This window comes from Orcinus orca, chromosome 15 (assembly GCF_937001465.1).
Source record: "Orcinus orca chromosome 15, mOrcOrc1.1, whole genome shotgun sequence".
In the NCBI taxonomy this organism is placed as follows: domain Eukaryota; kingdom Metazoa; phylum Chordata; class Mammalia; order Artiodactyla; family Delphinidae; genus Orcinus; species Orcinus orca.
The window spans coordinates 26,124,896-26,147,243 of record NC_064573.1 but is presented as its reverse complement, the minus strand read 5'-3'; the positions used below and the strand labels follow the sequence as shown (position 1 = coordinate 26,147,243).

General features: G+C 44.4%; 1 protein-coding gene across 1 annotated transcript in view; it reads right to left on the bottom strand.

Moving 5' to 3' along the window:
* SKOR2 (SKI family transcriptional corepressor 2) overlaps positions 1-14,016 on the bottom strand; it is a 39,520-nt gene extending 25,504 nt beyond the window's left edge. The window contains exons 1-3 of the mRNA XM_004266074.3: positions 11,249-14,016; positions 10,159-10,222; positions 9,727-9,801 (exon numbers count right to left, since the gene is read on the bottom strand). Coding sequence (XP_004266122.2) covers positions 9,727-9,801; positions 10,159-10,222; positions 11,249-13,846 — 2,737 coding nt within the window. The 5' untranslated portion in view covers positions 13,847-14,016. The remainder of the gene's footprint in view (positions 1-9,726; positions 9,802-10,158; positions 10,223-11,248) is intronic.
* Between the last annotated feature and the right edge of the window lie 8,332 nt (positions 14,017-22,348).

Here is a 22,348-nt window from a genome sequence, read left to right as displayed (position 1 = left end):
CAGCCTACAATATCAAGGACGGACAGAAAAGTCCTCAACCTGATATTATAAATGGCGATTCTGCAGTCCACATGATGACCGTCAGGGGTATGTGTGCGCAGGTATGCATGTGTGCATATGTGTGTATGAAAATACAAATGTACAAATATTCCCAAGCATGTGCACAGTTATGGGAAGGCACTTCCTCTGGCTCCCCATCATCAGCACAACAATATCCAGGGCATCCTGAGTTCCTTAATGGCAGCCATTTTCTGTACTATCTACGTCATATTTGCACAAACTTATTCTCATTTTCATCTTGGACATGACCTCTCTCTGTAGGCTTTTGAACATTAATACCTTGGCTTTCTTCTCCATATAATAAATAATGAGGAAATACCGGTGAAGCATTTTAAATACAGACCTCAACGTAATTCCTACAAACTACTATTATCTAAAAGAAGAGTAACACAAAGGTTGGTAACAAATCGTAAATGTATAAACCAAGAATAATGATATTTTTAAATGAAGATAAATGCATATTATGTGCAGTTTTACCTATGTTTACTTTAGTCTCAGTTAACCAGATGTTAAATGCATAGATGTTTCATACCCACATATAATATTGAGGTTGAACAAGAAAAGAAATGAGCATGCACACATCTCTGCATCTATCTACAGAGCAGGATGAGATTTTATCATTCTACAACTTTCCCAACCCCTCAAGACATGATTTAAATGAGATAGTTAGTTTCTGAATAGGCAACTCTAGAAGCCATTTCCTTATCACATTAGAGACCAGCTTCTTTCTGACCTACTAGTGTATTTTGTGGACTGTTTACCTTATATTACATTTCAACTAGATAATTAAATTTAAAAATTAAAATAATATATGTAAAATTGCATTTCTTTTCTACTTCACAGTTAGGAGGTTTACATTGGCATGAAGCATTAAACAAATAGCTAGTAAATAAAACCATATTAACCACAGGTGAATCTACCGATGACATTAATAATACACTTTTCATCCGCTTTGTGAAGGATTAATTAATATTTTACATGTGTCTATTTGAAACAGGTATTTTGCTGCAACTTCTCAGAAAAATCTGTCAGTTTTGAGCTTAGAAGATTCAAATTTCTCACTTGCAAAGCATTTTAAAAAATGGTTCAATGTTAGGTAAATAAGGAGCACAGAAGCTTCAGCTGCCTTTTGTGTATCTTTCACTGGACCGTTGCCTTTTGCATATTACTAATCTGTGAAAACCAGATTGTTAATGGTGGTTAAAAATGACCTCTGGGAGCCTGGATATGTTTGTTCCCTATTACTGCTAATGTTTTCCATCTGGTTTAAAAAAAAGAAAAGGCAGTCTAATACTAGATTAAATAAATGAGATTTAGTTGACAATGAGCTTTCCATTTTTATAAATATTCCATCAGGTTAAATGCACTTTACTTTTCCAAAATTAATGAATGCATTTGGAGAAATCCCCAAACTAAAATTCTTACTTTCCTTCCCATTATATCCCCCCTTTAAAAAAAAGTGACAAAAAGGCCAGGGTGGAGGGGGGCCATAGAGATCTTAATTGTAAAAGAAAATAGTTGAGTGGCTTAAAGTTGGAGAATGATGGATAATTAGGGCATAAAAGGCATCCAGTGGACTGATATGATGAGGACCTGCTGCTCAGGGATGAGTCCACACCAGTTCTCCACAAGCACATGCTCACAGGGCCAGTTAACTGTGACCTGCATCGTTGCCCATGAAGCCTGCTCGCCCCAGGGGGGCAGAGGAAGTGTGATGCCACATCAGAGAAACTATACCTCTGCTGAGTGCAGCAGGGGCCAGGGAGCTTGGAGCCACATGGTCCCTGCTTCCCTGGTCTCTCCAGGGTCCTCCAGGGCCAGGTGGTCCCACATCCCAGGGGAAAGCTCCACCCCACCCTTGGATCGGCCCTTACACAGCTGTCAGAAATTGGAAGTACAAGAGGGATGGATGTGAGAATACACCACGCCAAAGCAGACATGAGCAGTAAATAGCAGATGAAGGGGAGATTGTAGTATCCAAAGGTGGGGGGGAAGACCAAAACAGCCAATAGATTCACCAGCACTACGTTTCAAGGCACAACGGTAATGACTTTCTCTTAAACATTATGGCACACCTCTGCTCGAGCACCTGCATTGTTTCCCCATGGTCTACATTGCAGAATCCACTCAACTCCTCCCCGGGAGACTCCAGGTTCTCCTGTAACCTTGTCCCATCCGGCTCAGCCAAGCCGTATTTCTCTGTCACTAAGCACAAACCTTTTACCCAAGACAGACTCTTATTTCTCACATCTGCTGGCTCTGCTTTATGTTGTTTCTCTTCCGTAAGGTGTCCCCCTCCTCTCCCCATCCACCCAAAATCAGAAAGCCACCCAAGTGTCATTTACTCTTTCATAAAACCTTTCCCAACTTCTTCAGATGCCACTGATCTGTTCCTTCCTGGGCTGAAGTTCTAAGTCCTTATCATCTTTACTCTGCCACCTTGTACCCAATATTCTAATGCTTCACCTATGCTAGTCTGATCTTCCCCAGCTAGAAAATCTGCTTTCTGAAGGCAGAGAGATCCTGCCCTAGGGAGGGGTACAAATGTATTCCACACACACACTTGTTGTACTTCATTTAATCCAATTTGGTTTGTGAAAGAAATACAAACTAATGCTATTGTAAATCCTCAGTTGTCATAAGGTTTTTAAAGCACTAACTCATTCCTACGAACGAACAAGCACAGTTTGATCCATTGTATGGTCTAAGAATTACTCTATTATTTTCAGTTTACTGGGGAAGTTTGTGATTGTTTCCATTTTTGTTCCTACCTGACATTTTGAAAATTTCTTTCAGGGACAAATAAAACTGTAGCACTGAATGTTAACGGAGACATGAAAATACTAATTCACGTATGTGTCTGCCGTGGCCTCCAGCAGCTAAAATACCTTACAATTTTAAAAAGCTCACTTAATTTTAAGAGCCAAATGAGTAAGTCAGATGACCTGTTCTGTTGGTGGTCATGAGATGGGAGGAGAAGTTGATTAAAAGATATTACTGTTCTCAAGCTAAACTTGAATTCAATAAATAAGATCATTTAAGTATTGTACCCTGTATGTGTACAGGGCATCAAAGTATATAGGGTACAATATAAAATGCCTGACATTGGACGAAGAGTAAAAATTTTAGCATTCCCCCATCCCTTCTATGGCAATACATCCTCCTTCCTTCTCCTTTCAATCCCACTCATTTTCCTATCCCTTATCTTGGCTGTCTCCCTTTTAAAGTCTCCTTTGAGCCTGCAGCCAGCACTCAGGGGCACTACCCCAGCCTGCAGCCCTAGGGGCTAGCAAGTTGCTTGTCATTGAAAGGTCCTCTCTGTTCCCCCAGGATCGTTGTTGACAACAACTGATGAAAAACATTTGGAAAAAATGCATTTCAGAAAATGCACACTGAAGGGCAAATTTAGTCAATGACACTGTTTTAGTTTGGGGCTGTGTCTATATGTGAAATTCACATGGATTCTAATATTTAGGTGAGGAATAAAAAATTTCAGTCAAACATCCAGATGTTTCCATAGTTCGTGGGGACTCGTGCTATCGCATGTGTTCTAGTGCAGGGGAGCAGACCCCGGAAGGGAAGGCAAGATCTGCGTGCGAAGCTACCAACGGTGTCTGCCCACAGTTCCCAGGGCACTGTCATGCCCTCAGGGCAGGCTGGGCCTGCCCTCTGCCTCCCAACAGCCTCAGCACCGGCCTGGCCTCTGTTGATCAAGAGAGACTCCTCTTACATACGTTTAACTCCCAAACACTGAATTTTAATAATTAATCTTAGCTTTATAATCTGACTTAATTTAAAATTTCTGGAAGTTTAATTTTCTCTTTCCCTAACAATCTACCTTAGAGGTACAATTTGGATGGGGTCAAAGTTAATCTACAGTTTGTATAACTAGTAGAAAATTTAGCACAACGTATGGTTTAGAGAGGTTTCTGAGAACATTTTGCATTAAGGCATTAAAAATTCAATTACACGGAGAGCAGAGTTAAGTAATTTTCTCCTCTATCAGTGGGACATGGACTTCTGTTAATTTCTTGGTGCTAAATTCTACATTAAACTCATCCCCTGTGACGTCTGGCATGGTAGTGAGGTCATAGAACAGAAAAGAAAATCAATATCACTGGAGAGGGTATGCTGCAAAATGAACTAACTAAATATTAACTCCATTAGCCAAAAAAGGGAACAAGAGCAAGATTAATATTTGTGAGTTTATAGTTAACTAAGAATTACAACAAAATTTACAGTTCGTGATCAAAATTTATCGTGAGTTACATACACATTGCTTCTTGAATCAGTATATCAGATTTCGTTGCTTAGTGAATTGTGAGTTCATTTAGAATTCTCTTAAGTTTTAGAACTTGTGTTGTCAATTAATGCTATTTTTTATTTTTTTCTGAAGAGTCTTTTTATTGTCCTTCTCTATCTCCTTGATTGTCATATAAATTATTAAAAACCACAAGAAGGAAAATGTTTCCATAAATAAAAAGAAATTTATATTTGAAATATGGGGATTAGCTAATTTTGAATACATATATTCAAATACCTCAAAATTCGTCGTTCATAAAAATGTCAGTAGTAACTTAGAGGTGGATAAACTGAGGCCAAAGTACTTACAGGGCTTACCCAAAGTCATCTAGTAAGTGAGTGAATTAAAACTCAGATCTACTAGTCTGTGCTTTTTAGAATTTTTCTTCTTCTTTTACTTTTTTTAAAAAAAATCAAAAGCATGTTCTAAAATAGAATGGAATAATAAATCAGAGCGCCTCATCTGCTATATATTCATGAGAAGTGTAACTGCTTCTTACTATTCTCAGAAATCCATCCATAGCATATTAAGTACACTAGAGAATTATACCAGTGAAAATCAAATTGATTTTAAAACTTCTATACATATAACAAGATGCAGCCACTCTCAGAGTCCAATGGTTCTGGCGTTTCTACAATGAAAGGGATTGGAATTGAGGATGACTCCACTTTACGTGATTTCCTTGACCTGCAATAGCTTTCAGCTGCCTCACCAGCTTACCCCACTGCATTCAATTTCAAATCACTTAACTTCACTAAAGTTATTCAAAACGGATATGCAAAGCCTTACTCTGGGATTGCAAGCAAAATGCTGTCATTTATATTTTTGAGTAGGTAATATTTTGACCAAACTACCATCCCCCTAATCTATATTACTTGGCTTTAAAGCAATGGGTCTTATTTTAAAGAGACCTACAGATAAAAGTTCTGGCTTCTGGGGGATTTTGGCTGCTTAAAACTTTATGTTTGGTTCCTCTAATTATAAAGAAGTATAATATCTGCTATGAGTAAGGTTAATGACCATTAACGGGAGGTTTTTGAAAAAAATCATTAAAAAATGTAATCTTTTTGAAATCGCTGAAAAGTAACAGTTACCAATAGGGCTGAAAGGTTGAACAAAGGCCAAACTTAATTAAAATGATGAACTAAAAAAATGAACTGGAACTAAATATTGTTGCTAAACTGAATTTGTATTAGGGATAAATTAAAGCAAGTACCTATCATTTAAAGATAAGTCTGTATCTTTACTTGTTTAGAGAAAGGTCAGAAATTTCCTGATAAACTACATTTATGATTGTTATGGGAGTGAAAAATTCATGTAAAAATCAAAAATTGCATACTGACTTATTAGGTAGTTTGAAAAGACATTTCATTCTTCTATGTTATACTGTATATGCACAGAAATAAAACACTGATATTTTCCAATAATGATGATTGAATTAAACGTTGGCTAAAGGGACATATGGTTATATAAACCTTTTCGGATGTTATGCTGTGTAGACTGCTATTATAGTATTCATACTGCCTTACACCTTATCTTCCCCTCCTTTTGATTGGAAGCAACTTGAGAGCAGGGACTGGCGTTGATTCTATCTCTGAATCTCCAGAGCCTAGCAAAATACCTAGCATACAGTAGGTATTCTGAAATATTTGGGGAGTAATTGAGTAAATAAACAAATGAATGTTATCATGTACATGTGGAAGATAACAGTTGTTACATGGGGAGAAGTAGCCCCATTCACCCGCAAGGTGTTCCAGATAAAGTATTCTACTGCTACCACTACAAAGCAGTTCATCACAGGCTTCATAATCTCTTTGGCTCATCTGGATTTTTGACACTTTGCTAAATGAACAGGTTCTTGGTGTCTGATCACAAGTAAATACATTAATACCAAAACATAGGCCAATTGGGTGACCATTTGGGGATTTTCTCAAATGTGCATTCCAGTGTGAAGACCATGAGCTGATCTTTCCTACAAGCAAGGACAGTTGAAGGTACAGCGAGTCCTACAACAACCCAAACTCCTTAACACTTCCTGGTGTTTAAAATATCTTCTCTGCAGGCTCAGCAAAGGAACCATGAGGGTGAAATTCTTGTGACCCAAGATTCCAAGATAAATTTAACAAAATATTCTCTTCACCCAAACATTTGTTCATGTCAATAATATATTTTCATCCTTTCCACGTCCCACCTGTCTCACATTCAATACAGGATAATAATAATATGATATAACCTACTACCTACATACTTCTCTGAATAATGTGAGAATGAAACTGTAATACAGAATATCAATGTGGAGCAAGTTTCTCTGGGAATCTGTATCAAATTAATTATTGTGAGGGAGGGACTGGAATACATCGATAGCGTGACTAGGTGTTATTACCAACATAACTATTGACTGTACTGCCCTGAGCTCCAGACACTGTGGAATTTTTATGTGAACACCGATCCTGATTATACTTTTATTTACATCCTTTTGACATTTGTATTTCCATCTGAACATCAGACAACAGTGGATTCTGTAGTTATTGACCCACTCTGGCTATCATGCTTGGGGTTCTAATGACTTTTTTAGGGTTTATTGAACTTCCTAAGTATGGGGGAACCAAATCCCTTCCAAGGCCAGGAGGAACTTGTTTCCAAATGGAAACAGCCCAGCCATCCAAATCAGAGGAAGATTAAGAAGAGAAATTCAGTTTTTAACAAATCTATAGAGACTATTCATGTACACGTAATGAAGAGAATATAATTCAGTAAAGAAATCAGTATGTTCTAATACATTTAGATTTCTAATGGGTATACACATTTGTCAAAATGTTAACTTAAATTTTTTATGATAATTATGAATACTAGCTGTTAAGTGCAAGGTAGGAAATTAAAGTTCCTAAAAAGATGATTTCAGATTGTGAAGTTTGGATTTTCTCATTAAATCTATGGAAACTATTTTAAATTTAACAATTTAAACATCAAATTGTCCCCTAGTTTTGTACAAATCATTGATACCCCTTAAAAACTACATACATTTTACATCTTTTATAGAATATTTATAAAATTTTATTTTTATTTTCTTTAAAATTTGCACCCAAATAGAGTAAGAGTTTAGCCCAAGGAGACTTCTAATGAGTTATGCTTTAGCGAAATGAAGTCTGGTGTGAATTATTCTCTAAATGTGTTATTTTATATTAAATACATGTATAGTATAATTTGAACTTTAATATCACCAACAGCCAACTAAAAAATAAAAACTTCCAAACTTAGACAGTCAAGAACACCTTAAAATTAATGCATATAAATTACAAAGTACTAATTTTAACAAGCAACAGTAAATTAAAACCTGTCTTGAGATGAGTAAATGAAAAGTGGGGTCCCTGTCCTGCTCTGAATGGCTTACATTATTTAAAAAATACAAGTCATTGCTACATGCAAATTTTCTTATTTTATTGGACTTCGAGCTTCATGGCGCTGCTCACAGAATAGGGTTGTACATAAAATAAAAACAAATAAAAATTCCTCCCAAATTAAGTTATTGACAATGCCACTAGGATGTGACACTGGTTTTAAACTCTCTTTCTGATCTGTGTCTATTTTGGTTAGAGAGGAATGGGAATTCTCTAAGTGCTCACCGTTTGTACAACACACCCCCAGCAAAGGTCTCCATCCACTTCGGCTGTTGAAACAGCCCGATTAATTTGCATTCACTGGAGTACATATAGACTCCCATCTGTGGTTTCTGGGCATGGGAGAAATTGGGCTACTTTTAATCTGTTTTTAGCTCTACAGAGCTGCTAAATATCATTTGATATGGGGCTGAGAAATGTTTCCAAAAGTGTTTTCTTTATATTCATAAATGTGTTGTTTCCAATGTCTGTTAATTTCTACACATATCAAACAAAGAAAAGCAATCGACTATCCAGAAATGTCTGGGAAATGGTTAGATATTACAGAATCAATCAAATAGAATTATAAACCTTGTGTGTGTGTGTGTGTGTGTGTGTGTGTGTGTGCAAACCCATTAGAAATGTGTTGGTACCAATCCTTTCTATTTCAAGCTTCAATTTTGTGAAATATGGCACTAGGGAAGAGGTAGTTCCTGGGCAAATATCATTGCCTTTGTGACTTTATTTTGTACACTTTAGATTGTAACAGAAAAATCCACATTTAACAACTTTATATTAGACACAGAGCAAATTTGTGAAAGGTGATTTTTTTGAATTTTCAAAGGGTTATGCTTTAATTGAAAGTGATAATAATAAAAACACTTAAAATGTGCTAACAAACAGGTACAGCCAGAATGCACAATTTTATGGAGACTTGATATGGCCAAGGATACATCACCAAATTATTCTTAGTAACACCTTAGCATAGTCAGCCCAAACTGGCTGTTGATCAATATTTATAGAAAATACTCATGAAATAATTTGGAAATAACTCACAATATATAAAGCTTTCTTCCCATGATATATAAAGCTATTTTTTCATTAAAATAGGTGTTTGCCTTTTGCCATTTAAAGTACTGAAAAGTCTCCTTTAAGGAAAAATAAAAACAAAGGTTTGGAGACCTTTTTCATTGTACTTTCCTGTTATATAAGATTCCTTTAAGATCCTATTTTCTTTATTTCTGCTCCCCACACCACTCTTTCTCCCTCTCCCTCACTTCCTAGCTTGCTCTCTGTCTCATTTGACAGGCAAATTTGCAGACATTGCCGCAGGATAACAACCTCGTTTGACAGTCAATTAACCGTGAATAGTCAAAGCCAAGGCAGTTTGCATTACATAAATGGAAAATTAGATTCCTTTTTCCCAAGAAACAAAACCCTCTCCTTAAGACACTGCAATAGACAACTTAGTATCAAAACTTCTAATCACGTCTTTCCCATACCCCTTGGAGACATTTAGCAATCAGTAAAAGGTGGTTTCATTTAATTTGTATAATGTAATTTTTGTAAATGTATTATACATTTTGTGTAGAGATCATTATCATGGAGATAATATAAATGTTGGCATAGATGTCATAAAACACCTTTAATGTCTTTCTGACAGATATTAAAAGCAATAAGCTGTGATCCTTTTTAATGGAAGGTTTCTAAGAGAACATTTCAATTATTGTCATTTTATGCTTTTCCAGCCCGTTTCACTGTGTAACCTGATATATTTCTGAATTCTCTTCTGAAATATGCCCAGCAATTAATAATCTTATTGCTATTAATGTCACTGCTTTCCCATTTGTGTCTTTTCTTAGTTATATCTACTAGGAATTGTTTTTTATCTTTACCCTTGTACTAAGTATTCAGTCTTCTGATTATGAATTTCAGCCCTTCTCTCTGTCATCTGACTCTTCATTCCTTCTATTTGTCCCAGCCTACCTGATCTTTCTCTCCAAAAATCTCCTCCGGAAGCATCAGAGTCTGTGATGAAAAAGCTATGCTCCTTGTTCTTATCTAGAATCAAACAAAACACAAAATCTGCAAGTGAGTCTGTACTGACAAGTGGGAAACAAAGACATCCAAGAATTTTAACATGTATTTATGTATCTGTGTATGTTTAGAGTACTGATGCCATTTAAATGCAAAGACGTATGTTGAGATTGGGGGCAACAGTGCTGTTATCTGGAAAATTGCCATTGCTTGGAAACTACAGAAATGCTGCCCATTAAAATATAAACTGTAGTATGAAAAAATTCAAAATTCAATGGATGAAAACCCACAGAATGGTGGTAGAGGCAGGAGATGCTGGGTGTGAGTCTCACAGAAATGGTTAAATGCAGGAAAGAAAACTGGGGGGTTATTTTCTTTTACCTGAAAAGTTGTTTTCATCCTTTGTAGATAAAATTACTTGGTTATTTTCCTTAGTTTTCTGATTCTGTATGGAGAAGAATTAGAGACACAAATCAATGCCTGGATGAAACCATATGCTAATGTCAACAGTCAGCAGGAAGAAGCATCAATAAAAGTGACTCCATGGAGCCTCAGGAGACTTCATTTTTTGATGATTATCTTCTCTGAATAGTTGTTGTGCTTAAATACAAATGTACGACTGCACGTACCTGCATTATCCTTTACGAAGTAGTATGTTAAATATGCACCTATTATACACTCTGTAAATCAACATGCCACATTATTTGTCACATGTACACTACATTAGGACAGAGTCACTTCACTCTGAAGTCCTTGAGAGTGTTTTCTATGCACACTTGAGTGAACACAACGCTGAGCCACTTAAATTTAACTTTGGTCTTTAGGGGCCCCAGGTAGCACGTTCACGTGGGCGGAGATTGGTTTAGGAGAAGCCAGTCTTGCTAAAGAGTCTGCCTTTTGTTTTACTGGACACAATGTCTTACAGAAGTGTCCATTCTGGCTAGAGCTCTGGGGTTCAAGCCTTGATTAAAGCAGTTCAAATAAAACTGAATCTAACTTCTGAAGTCAATGTATTTTTGATCTTTTCTGGGTCATGATTCGGGGAGGCACTGAATTACAGAGAAGAAAAATGATAGGATCATTCAGACTGCACCCGTTTTGTGGTCCCACTGCTTCTGGGGGAACAATTGTGCTCAACTGGGGGCAGGGAGTTGGGCAAAAGAGATTGGTAGATTAGAGGAAGGACTTGGTCAATTTAGAGGTCTTTCCCAACTTCTATAAGCAGCCAACTTAAATATAGGGGGGAATAGAGGCCCCAAGGCCTTTGAGAGGCTTTGTAAGAGAGAGACCAGAAACTACATTTTTATGGAGGACAGTTGGTAGGAAAGAAGCCCTCCCATACACACTGAATATTTCATTTCTGTGGGGAAATCTGGTGATTCATCTTTCCTGCGCATATGTAACCGATTCAGCCTAAAGGTGCATTTAAATAATAATAATTAGCTTGAAGGAGCCTAAAGGGGATATTTACATCTTTGTAGGAGGGCTGCTCCTCCAGTGATGGATGGTGGACCGGGCTGCCCGGGCTGCTGCTAAGGCCGCCGCTTGATTTCTGGCAGGCCAGCGGCGGGGGCGGGGGCGGGGGCAGGTCCGAGCCGCCGGGGTCACCCAGTTTCCTGTCCTCCTGCAGCAGCCTGGAGGAGTTCAGGGCCAGTGGGAAAGCGCCCGCGGCAGCCGGCGGGCGGTCCCGGCTGCTCCCCTTCTCCGACAGCCCTCTGCCCTGGAGGAATCGGCCGCCCCCGACTAAAGGGTCCCCTAGCAGGACCCCTGTCTCCTCGTCTTCCTCCTCGTCGTCCTCGGGGTCTCGACTTTCCTCCTCCTCTTCCTCGCCCTCGGGAGGCTTATGGCCCTCCACGTCCACCTCCTGCTCTTCTTCCTCGTCATCCTCGTCCTCGGAGCTGTCCTCGCTGGGGTAGCTGCAGCTGGTGCCACTGGGGGACAGAAGGCCTCGGTGGTGCGGCTGCGGGGCCAGCGGAGGCGGCGGGGGCGGGGGTGGGGGCGGCGGCGGGGCCGGGTGGTGGCGCTCGGAACCCGGCTCGTCGGGCTGCGGGGGCAGCAGCAGCAGCGGCGACGGCGGCTGCGGGGGATGATGGTGGTGGTGGTGTTGGTGCGGTTGTTGTTGGTGTTGGTGGTGATGCGCTTGGGCCGACTGTGGCGCGCCCGCGGACGCCCCGTGCAGTTTGGCCAGGCTCTCTGCGTCGTCCTTGCCGCCCACCGGCCGGAAGGCGCTGGAATGGTGATAGCTGCCTCCTCCGGCTTTGCGCCCCTCCAGGAGGTGCGGGTGGTGGGGCGCGGGCACTCGGGCACCCACGGGGACCGCTCCGGCGGCAGCGGCCCCAGTCCCGGACACGGAGCCGGGGTCGGCCGGAGGCGTGGAGCCCGCACTGCAGTCCCCGCCGCTGCCGCCCGGGGGCGACTCGAAGAGCGCATCGCGAGCGCCCGCGCCGCCCGCAGGAGGCGGCGGGCCGGAGCCCGGGCCGTTGGCGACGACCGGAGGGGGCTGACCCGGCGGGGGTGCCGCTTCGGCGCTCCCGCCCACGCCGCCAGGCTCGGCCAGGTCCAGGAAGGCCTGACGCAGCAGGGCCGGGCTTTCTCCTAGCGCGCAGCCGAGCGCCGAGGGCGGCTGCGGCGGGGGCTGTAGGTATGTGGGCACGGGAAGTCCGCCCGGGGTCCGCGGAGGCCAGAACATGCAGAAGGGCGGGTAAAAGGCGTCCTTGCGGCCCGCGGGCCAGAAGAGGCCAGACAGGCCGGCCTTGGGCGCCGTGCCCGCGCCGCCCGCACCCCCTAGAGCCTCGGCCGCGGTGCCCGCGTCCTCCTTCTTGTGGCACAATCCGAAGGCGGCTGCTGCAGCCGGGAAGGTGTAAGGATGCGGGAAGAGTCCCCCGCAGCCTGGGAACTTCTGCAGCACGCCCCCGAACGAGCCCTTGCTGGGCACCGGGATGACAGGATAGCTGCGTGGCCCTTTGGCGCCAGCCGCCGCGCCCGCGCCGGCGCCAACGCCCGTCACGCAGCCGCCTCCCGCGCCCCCCCCGCCCGCTCCGGCGCCGCCGGAGGCCGCGGCCACCGACAGGCTGGCGGCGGCGGCCGAAAGACTGGCGGCGGCCACGACAGCCGCCTCCTGCAGCGAGTCGTCGTCGTCTTCGAAGCGCGGCCTCTTGTGATGCGCGTGCGGCGCGCCCGCCAACTCGGCCAGAGGTGGCGGGGGCGGCGGCGGGGGCGCCCCCAGCAGGTGCGGGCCCAGCAGTCCCCCACCTCCCGCCACCGCCGCAGCCGCTGCCACAGCGGCCACCTTGACCGAGCTGAGCGGGTGGCAGGCGGGATGCGCGCCCGGCTGGGGCAGCGCGCGCTTTCGGCTCCCGCCGTTGAACATGGCCTTGACGTCCTCCCAGGCGAAGACTAGCTCGTCCTGGGGGCTCTTGTCAGTGAGCTTGAGGTGACGGCGCCACGAATTGAAGTTGGCTGCGTCCGGCTGCGTGTACTTGGCGTCGGGCGTACGGTGGGAGTGGAAGATGAACTTGTTGGGTGAGAAGTACATGTTGCAGTAGCTGCATTTGATGCACTTGGCGCGGGAGCTGTTGTAGCGCGCGGGGATGAAGCTGCCACGGCAGCCCCAGGCGCATTCGTGCGAAACGTCGAAGGCGAAGTTGTCAGGCAGCTTGGGGGGCCTGTTTTCGCCTAGGAACGACTTGCACAAACGCTCAGCCTCACGCTTAGTGATCATGCCGCAGCGGCGCGATGAGATGGGCATGGCCCCGGCGCGTCGCAGAATCTCCAGCTGCACCGGCGTGCACTGCACGCACGTGATGCCCAGCGCCACGCGGCGGTTGTGAATCTCGTTGTAGCTGAAGTTCTTGAGGAGGGTGTTGGAGATCTGCGCCAGGCATAGGCGCTCCTGCCCGTCGATCACCAACGACACGATGGGAATGCCGTAGAGGATCACCTGGCCCACCTGGTTGGGTTTCAGGTTGGCGTGGCCCGGCCGCGGCTGGCTCAGCGCGTCGGGCTGGAAGGCGCTCGACGGCGATGCCAGCAGGATGTCGTTGGGCCCCGGCAGCGGGCTGGAAGCCATCTCCTCCGCCGCGGAAGCCCGGGCCGAGCTCTCCGGGTCGGCCTTGGAGACTGGAAGGGAAAGGAGAAAGCGTTGACTAGAGCTTTTTCAGTTTACAAAGAGAGGGGTGGGTTGAGTCGCTAACTGAAGAATTATAATCACTTCCTTGCTTTGGTTAAGATATAATTATCACTGGGCAAAGGAAGCAAGTTTCAGACACAAGGAAGTCATCTCTTAAATTTCCTCAAGGTCATCCTTTGGAAATGCAGGAATTTGGAATTACTTTTCTTCGGTTCTAAATATCCAAAGTAAATTTTTAAAAAGTCAGTTCCTAAGAAACTCAAGACCTTATCCCCGATTTATAGAAGCTGTTAGAATAAAATGGCACTCCTGCTATAAATTAGGAAGTAATGATGACAGTGGTAACTAGTACAGGTTATAAAAGTTATGGAAAACTGAGGCTTAGCCATTGAAGCCCAAATTTTAAAAGAGAGACCAGTTGCATTTGCTTTAAAATAGATTGATTTTGATTAAAAAAAAAAACCCAAACCTTTTAAAAAGTAATTTTTGTGGCATCTGTGGTTTCCTTGGGGGAAATTCACTACTGGTTGAGACACAGCTCATTAAAGCAAAACGAAATCCCTTCTCCCTTACCTTTGCCATTAGATATTTTGATACTTTAATTAGAAATTTTGGGGGAAAATGTACAGACCTATATGCGAGATTGCACCAAAACAGGCGTTTCACTTTCAAGGGTTCAAAAAACTGCTTGCTAAAATTGAGTAGTTCCGGTTCCAATAGGTGGCTTTAAAAGATGAAGTTGTAGACTTGAAAATATTCAAAAACTGTTTGCCTGTTATTTCCATGACAATGAGCAAATCAGTACAGGCAAGAGTGTTAAGCCCAGAAACAGTGCAAAGAAACTGAGCAATTCTTGGGGATCATTACTGATGGGCTTTAAAAGGCAAATTTAGTTGAAAGGTGAACCGCTTTCTGTGACATTTCTTTTTCTGATCTATGTAGATATCTCTTTACCTTACTGGGGGTGGGGGGAAGTGCCCCACAGTAGAAATAATCCTTGGACTAGGTAATCTGTGGGAGCGCTGAAAGCGGAAGCCCAGGGTTGGGCCTGCGGTAAAATTCCTGTCATCTCTGGTCAACCGGGATACTTAATGGGGGAAAACAGCCAGTAAATTGAAAATACAGAAAAAACAAGCGAAAGAAACCTTTGTGACAACACTGCTAAGTCAAAACAAGCAAAGCGGCTCATTCCCTGCAAAACTGACAGTGACCTTTGCACAGCTACTTGTCCAGGGCAGCTGCTAAGACTATCGTTTGCCCTGGAAAATCAACGGTGGCCGTCTCATCACCACTTTCCATCAAGGACACTGGAGTTTGTTATTACAGAGATTTCAGTGAATACACAAGTGTACCCCTTTACCCAAATTGTCATATCCTGGTCCTCTCTGGGCTCCTGTGACCTCTATCCCGACAACCTTCGCCCTTCTGACCCCTGGATCCTCAGCTCTCATTACGTTCTGTGGCCTCCAGGAAGGGTGAACAAACCTCGATGCGATCAACGAGACAAAAGCCAGGCCTGTCACTTCGGATGGATCAAAGACAATATTTCCAGGGGACGGGGTGTTAAATGGCACAGTGATACCTGGGCCTGATATAACCAGCCCTAACTTTGCCAAATGGTCCTTCAATCCTCATTCCCCTCCCAAACAAGATTCTTATTATCTTAATAAGACCCTGGGATAATGGCAATGCGCGCAGCGGGCCTGGCCTAGCGGGGAGCTGGCTAGAGACCCGCAGCCTGAGCAGCTGTAGACGGGGCAGAAGTGTCTCCTACTGGGTGTGCTCCACTTTCACCCCAAGCTCTCCCAGAGACTCCTGTCAGAGCAGAGACACAAATGAGAGGGTTTAGGTTGGGGGATTTTTAAAAGGGAGTGAGGGAAGAAGAGAATTAAAAGTTAGTTGAACTGAGAAAGAAAGCTGGCGAACTTCCCTATCTGACTGACGAGCCAACAAGCCTCAACTTGACTCCCCAGGCTTCCAAACCAATCACTACCGAAGCCCTCCGCTGCCCCTCAACCTAAACGGAAAACCCCACCGCTTGGGATCCCAAATAATGAACCGCGAGCTGTGCGCCGAGTGGGGTCCGGCTGGTTCCGGCAGTACCTGGTAACCCCTAGCTGTCTTTACGCGCGTGGCTGCCGGCCCATCTTCCGAGGTCGCTCGGAGGCGAAGCATCCAAGCGGGTCCTGGAATCCAGCGGGCGGGACTTCAGAGGGCTCCGCGTGAAGATCCTGGCGCTCGTCGGCTCTAATGGCGCTTGTACCCCGGCCCGCGGAGAATGACCGCCTGAATTGCTGCGGGGCGTCCCCTCGACCGCAGAAAGTGTGGGCGCGCGGAAACCCGCGGCAGGCGAGCCCCAGGTGGAGTGCAGTCTGACAGCGCCTTTCTCTGTCTCTGAACTCGTGTCGGACCGAGGGGACGCCACCCAGCGGGCAAGGTGACGTCACCGTCTCCCTGACACTCCACATTAAAGGGCTGGCATGTTACAGGGAGGGAGGGGGGAGAGCGAAAGGCAGAGCGAGCAGCTTCGAGATCCTTTCTCAGCAGGCACGAAAGCTAACACCTAACCAACCCGCAATTGCCAACAACCTCTCCATTGAGCAAACGCAGCAGTGGTGCTGGAGCCGTAGATCTGATTTAGGAGTGGAAAGCTATATAGTCTGCCTGATCCTGGGGACCTGGATCCTGGAGGCCCCGGATTCTAGAAGGACGCCTCTAAATTGACTGTATCCCTGCCAGTTATTGTCTCCTCCCCTCATTTCTCTGAGCCACCCTCCTTCGCGAATGATCTCTCAGGTACGCAGTGCAAATCAGTAGCCTCACTGTGTCTCCGAAGATATAGGAATCACAGTTCACAGTTAGCCGGAGAATAGAATGGTTTCAGTGCTCCTTTGAAACTGTGAAATGAGAAAAGCGGGGCGGGACGGGGCTTGGGGGGGGGGGCGTTCTGCAAAGCGTGCTCAATCTAAAAACTTGGAAGGAAGCGTGGAGAATGTCTTCACTTTTGAACACACATTTGCCTTTTTAGGACAAGATACAGAGTGGCATTCTCTATTTTGGAAAGTGTGCAATTAAGTGAGGACCCCAATGAGTGCATGTGTGCACTCGTCAGTCAACTTCATTCAGAATAGTTCTCCATCCCATTTATAAAACACATGCAGGCCACTTCAGCACAAGGAAAAGGTGAGACAGGAAAGCACTTGAGCAAGTTGCCAATGCTCCCAGAGAAGTAAATTTCTCAGGGAACTATGTAGAAACATGCCCTTACATAAAGGGAAGAAGAAGTAGAAGTAGGATGGGAAAAGACCATTTCCTATAGCTTCCCAAAGTAAGGTACACATACAATATAGTGAAGTGTCAGTATATTACTTCCTCATTGATCAGCTGTTAGGAGTCAAAATGACCACCTCTCGTTTATCAGAAATGGAAGAAGCTGCGTATCTAGAGGACATTCTAAGAAGAATACCTACACGGGGTGGGATTGGAAGAACTTTTAAGTTTTTCCCTTACTATCAGAGCTGAATTTTCGATTGCTGCCTGGTGAAACACATAGCCTTAGAGGTGGGCAGTCGTATTGTAGAAATGGTTGAAAGAACAACCCCCACTAACCCGGAAGCCCAACGGGGACTACATCATAGTATCAACAACAAACCATCACTAAATTCAAGTGTGAAATCTTAACACTTCATTAAAGGTCAATAAAACAAAAGGGAGTCAATTGAACAAAAAGTGAGGGATACAGGAATTGTGGCTATTTTAAATTAATATGCAGAAAACACAGTTTCAGAGCAATGAAACTTGTAACGTTTGTGTTGGTATAAGTTTCAAACGGCAGTGAAATATTTCACCCAACTCCTAGTCTCTGAAGTCACCATCGGCACTAATTAGGCTCTGTTCTAAGGGGCTGAAGTCAACTGAATGCTCCCTCCCTAGTGCCCTCGAAGTCCCCCATCCTAGAAGAAGGGAAACTCACACTATGCCTGCTTGGCTCATTTGCCAAAAGAGCGTCATTTTCATTCACGAATCCATTCCTGCGGAAGGCTGAAGGCTGCCTGCACGCCTGCTCCTCTGAAGGTTCCCGGCCCGGACTGGTTATTCCTCCTCTCTGAGGTCAGGAGCTCCCACAAAGGGAGGTATCGGCTTGCTTACACTTCCTCGAGCCCAGGCTGCTAGAAAGAAAGCCTGAAAATGGGGCAGATTTTAAGACCGAAAATGGGGAGAAATGAAAAGTCCTATCACCTTGTTAATGTACCACAGGAAAATGCGTGGTCGCTGCCGAGAAGGAAGATCATGTGGTGCTTTTATTCCCTTTTATTTCGCTGTTTCCATCTTTGCCCCCAAAAGGTTCCTCTTCCCCTACAGATCCCTACTTAAAAAAAAAAAGTCTGTAAAAACATATTTTTTTGAAAAGAGAAACTGGATGAATCTTTGCCTTCCCTCCCATCCTTGTTTACCCTGAGGATGAAATCCATGCCTGAGTGGTACCTGTAGCCACCCCCTTACCTCATCTTTCAACATAAACATTTGTACATTAGCTTGGTGGCTTATTGCCATACAAACCTGTGACTTTATTTTAATGCAAAGAAGTTTCACTGGAAAGAGAAACGTGTGATGTTAGGTTAAGTACTTTTGCACAAAAAATTCTAAAAATAGCATTTTTATTTTATTTCCCCAGTGACTCTGGGGTGCCTGTTTGAGCTGTCAGGCCAAGTATATTTTTGGAAGCTGAAGGTGGAGAACAATTGTTCAAAGCCAGACTCCGTGGTCCAGCAAATCCTCACCATGAGTCTGGAGCTGGACTTCGGAATTACAGTCTTTTTATACGTTTTTGAGTCTGTGAGCAACTTTCTGTCACTCACTGTCTCTCTGATTCTTTGCTGTCCCCTAAGTTTGAACAGGTCTCCTGATCTTCTCCACTGCTCTTCTCCACTGATCTTCCATTTTCCTTTTCCGGACCAGGGGCGCCTGATCCCTGTCAGTCCCTGTCCTGGCCCCCGAGACCCTGGCAGGCGGGCAGCAGGGAGGAGCAGGCGGTGGCGGGAGGCAGCAGGTAGGGGCCGAGTTAATCAATGCTTTCCTATTCGAGCAGACATGCATTTTACACCTCGGGACTCTCCTCAGCCGGCTAATTGATTCAAATTGTTTTGTTGGTTAAACTGGTGTCACCCGTTTGCATGATCTATCACCGCACGGAGGAGAGCATTTCCACTCTCATCTCCGTTCCAGGCGGCTGCGGTTTACCCAGGCCAGGGACAGGTAAAGGAGCCCAGACACCGGACCCAAAGGAAAACCACAAACCGAGCTGCCTCCCTCGGAACTGGAGAAGCGCCGCCTCCATGCAGGCGCACGCGGCGGTTGCAGCAGCGTGGACGGAGGTTTCTAGCTGCAGTTTTAACAATTGGTTGAAGCGAACCCAAACCTGGTCAGGATGCCCTCCACTTTGGAAGCAGTCTGTTCCGAGAGGCAGCGTGGGAATCCCGGCAGGTTCGAGAGGAAGGGCAAAGCCGAGGAGCTGTCCGCGGTGCTGACGCCAATGCAGAGCTCCGTGGCGCAGCAGGTCCTACTGCGTTCAAGGCCCTCCCGGAAGAAGCCTCCCAGTCTGCAATCATCGGAGCCCTAGATTCGGCTCTGGGCTCCAGCATGGCCTTGCAGACTTAAGAGGCAAGGGGCGACACAGAAACACACCCCCGTACTTCTGCCACACCTGCTGCATCTAAAAGGACTGAGAAATCCAGCCACTCCCCACCCCAACGCCTGTGTTTGGCATTGACACGAAAGGAAGATAAAGGCCTTAATATAAATTCATTAAAATTAGAGACACCAGATATCCCTTCTCATTCTACTCACAGCCTGGGTATTGGAGAACCCATGACAGTTACAGATCAAAAAAACAGTTTCTATCTCTCTCACTCATTCCCTCTTACCCCATTCTCAGCTCTTAGGCAAGAATATTACTGCTTCTGTGTCCCTGAAATGGGTGTCCTTGGCATTGGTATTTCTGCATCAGGTAGGGCAAGAAATGGTTTCCCTATTAGTTCCAAGTCTGCAAAAGTAGACCTGTATGGCCCAGAAAGAAACTGGAAGGCTGGCAAAACTACCAGGGACAGAAGAATTCTCATATATCAGAAAGTACAGGAGATGCAGTTAGATTGAAACTGGGTACAAGTTTCTCCTCAGTCACTTACTAGTTGTGGAATTTTGCTTTGATACCTAAACTCCCCAAGCCCTAGTTTCTTCATCTGCAAAATGAGGAGGTTGATACGTAGCCCACAGGGGTATTATGAGAATTAAATAAGATAATATATGTAAAATGCTTGGCACACAGTAGTCATTTAATACATGCTAGCTTTAAAAGCACCTTCTTTGGAGAATGGAGACAAGCTTAGGCCTGTACTCTTACAAGATATGTTTGAAGTCTTTACTAGCTCCAGAGTAAAAGATTTCAAAGGCATTTTAGTTTCATGGTGAGTAGAGAGGGAACCAAACTCCCCGGAGGAATCTTAGTCCTTTTCATTATCCTGCCCCCTAAATTGGTCTAGTGTTTATTTTGTATACAGGTGGCCAGAACCTTAGCTACTATTTGCTTAACCAAGTTAAAATAAGTTGATAACAAAAATGAGCAATGGTAATGGCCATATGATAATAATTGCTGATAGCCCTCAGTTCCCTCTTTCTACCCAAAAGAGCTTTCTGCAGCCTGGCAAGCCCAGCTTAGACTCCCTGGTTTTTCCTCCATTGCTCTGGCTGGAGTTTTATGAAGGAAACCAAGGACCAGGAGCAAACCAAAACTTATCCATTATGGAAATCATAGAAGAAATGAGAAAGGCCTCTGAGCCCTCTCTTAATAAATACTGTCCATAAACGGGAACCCTTTTCCTGGGGCCAGAGTATCCCTGGAGAAGTACATACAATGAGAGCACAAACCTAAAAATCTAAACCGTAATTGAGGAAGGGAAGAGAAAATGAACACATTTTGCACTGTACCCCTGCCCCAGTGATCCCTTGAGTTCCTCATGCACCAATGACTATGGGAATCAGTAGTTTCTTTCTTACCTTTCAAACAAACACCTTTATAAGAAAATAAAGACTGTAGGAGGAGGAACCAAGGCTTAATTCCCCTTAACCAGAGGAAACCATTCTCAACAAGAAAACCTGTCCTTGGGTCAGTGGCAGAGAAAGCTCTTACCCTACCAGTTCACAGAGGCCAGGGACTAATGGAAACATTTGCTATTGGACTTTCTTTTTTTATAACAAAGAATGCACATTTCTGCACAAGTCCTCACAAACTTGTAAACACAGCAAAGTACTCACATGTGCACATAGTTTACATGAAGTAATAAAATCCAGAATGGAACATGAACTTGGTATACTTGATGGTTGCTTAGCAAATATTAGTTGACCAAGATAAAATTCAAAGGAACACAAAATACCTGATGACACACATAGGCTATGGATGCATGCTCCCTGAACACAACCTGCGAACGTGCATCGAAGAGGGACATTGGCATAAGGAAGAGCCCACTAGGCTCTCTCCCTTCCCTGTCTTCTCCTTTCTCTCTTTCTGTGCCTGCATACACATATGTACCAGCTCCCTCCACTTCCCTCCTCCCCATGTTGGGAGGGAGGGGGTCCTTTGAAATGGAGGTGGTCCCAGCTGGAAAACCCCAGAGCTCATTTAGATCACATCACTTCAGGCTTTTGTCTCTGCTCCTGAATAACCTAGGCCACCACAACAAAAGGATAGGCATCTACATGGAGTTTTCATTGGCAAAGATGCGTCTCAAAGATGCTGCTGTAATAATGAATAAGAAGGAAAGATGCTTGCCTTTTTTTGATTGCCACTCCTAAAGAAGGGAGAGGAGAAAAGGGAGAAAAGGAAAAGGAGACAGTGGAGCAAGAAATAGAGATTGTGGGAGAGAAAACTAAGGCAAGTATTTCAGTGGATTTATGCAAAAGAGTCTAATTGTATGAAGATTCCAACTACCACCAAGAACAAGAATGCTGTTTGAGGCTTAAAAAAAAAACCAACAAAAAACACTGGCTCTTTTGTTTCAGGGAAGCAATTTAACGTGTAACTGAGGCTGAGGATGCAGAAAGGGTGTGGAACAGGATATTTTAAAGCTTGGGGAGGGGAAGCAGAGGAGTAGGAGTAGGGGGAGAGGCTGTAGATTGTCTGTTGACATGTCACAAGAGAGAAAATGACATAGATATACATTTAACATCTCCCCAGTGACACTGGTGGAGGGAACATTGGATTTTATTTCCTGGGGAAATAAAGGCATTTTTCCCCCTTTCCTGTTCTCTTCCCTCTCACCCCCTCCCCATTTGAAAATTTTTTACTTTGCCATCAAGCTTGATCCCATTAGCTAATACATTATTAAACTATCATGTGCTCTCAGGCTGCCCAATAAGCATCATGCCTTCAGCTTTCCTCCTGCCTGC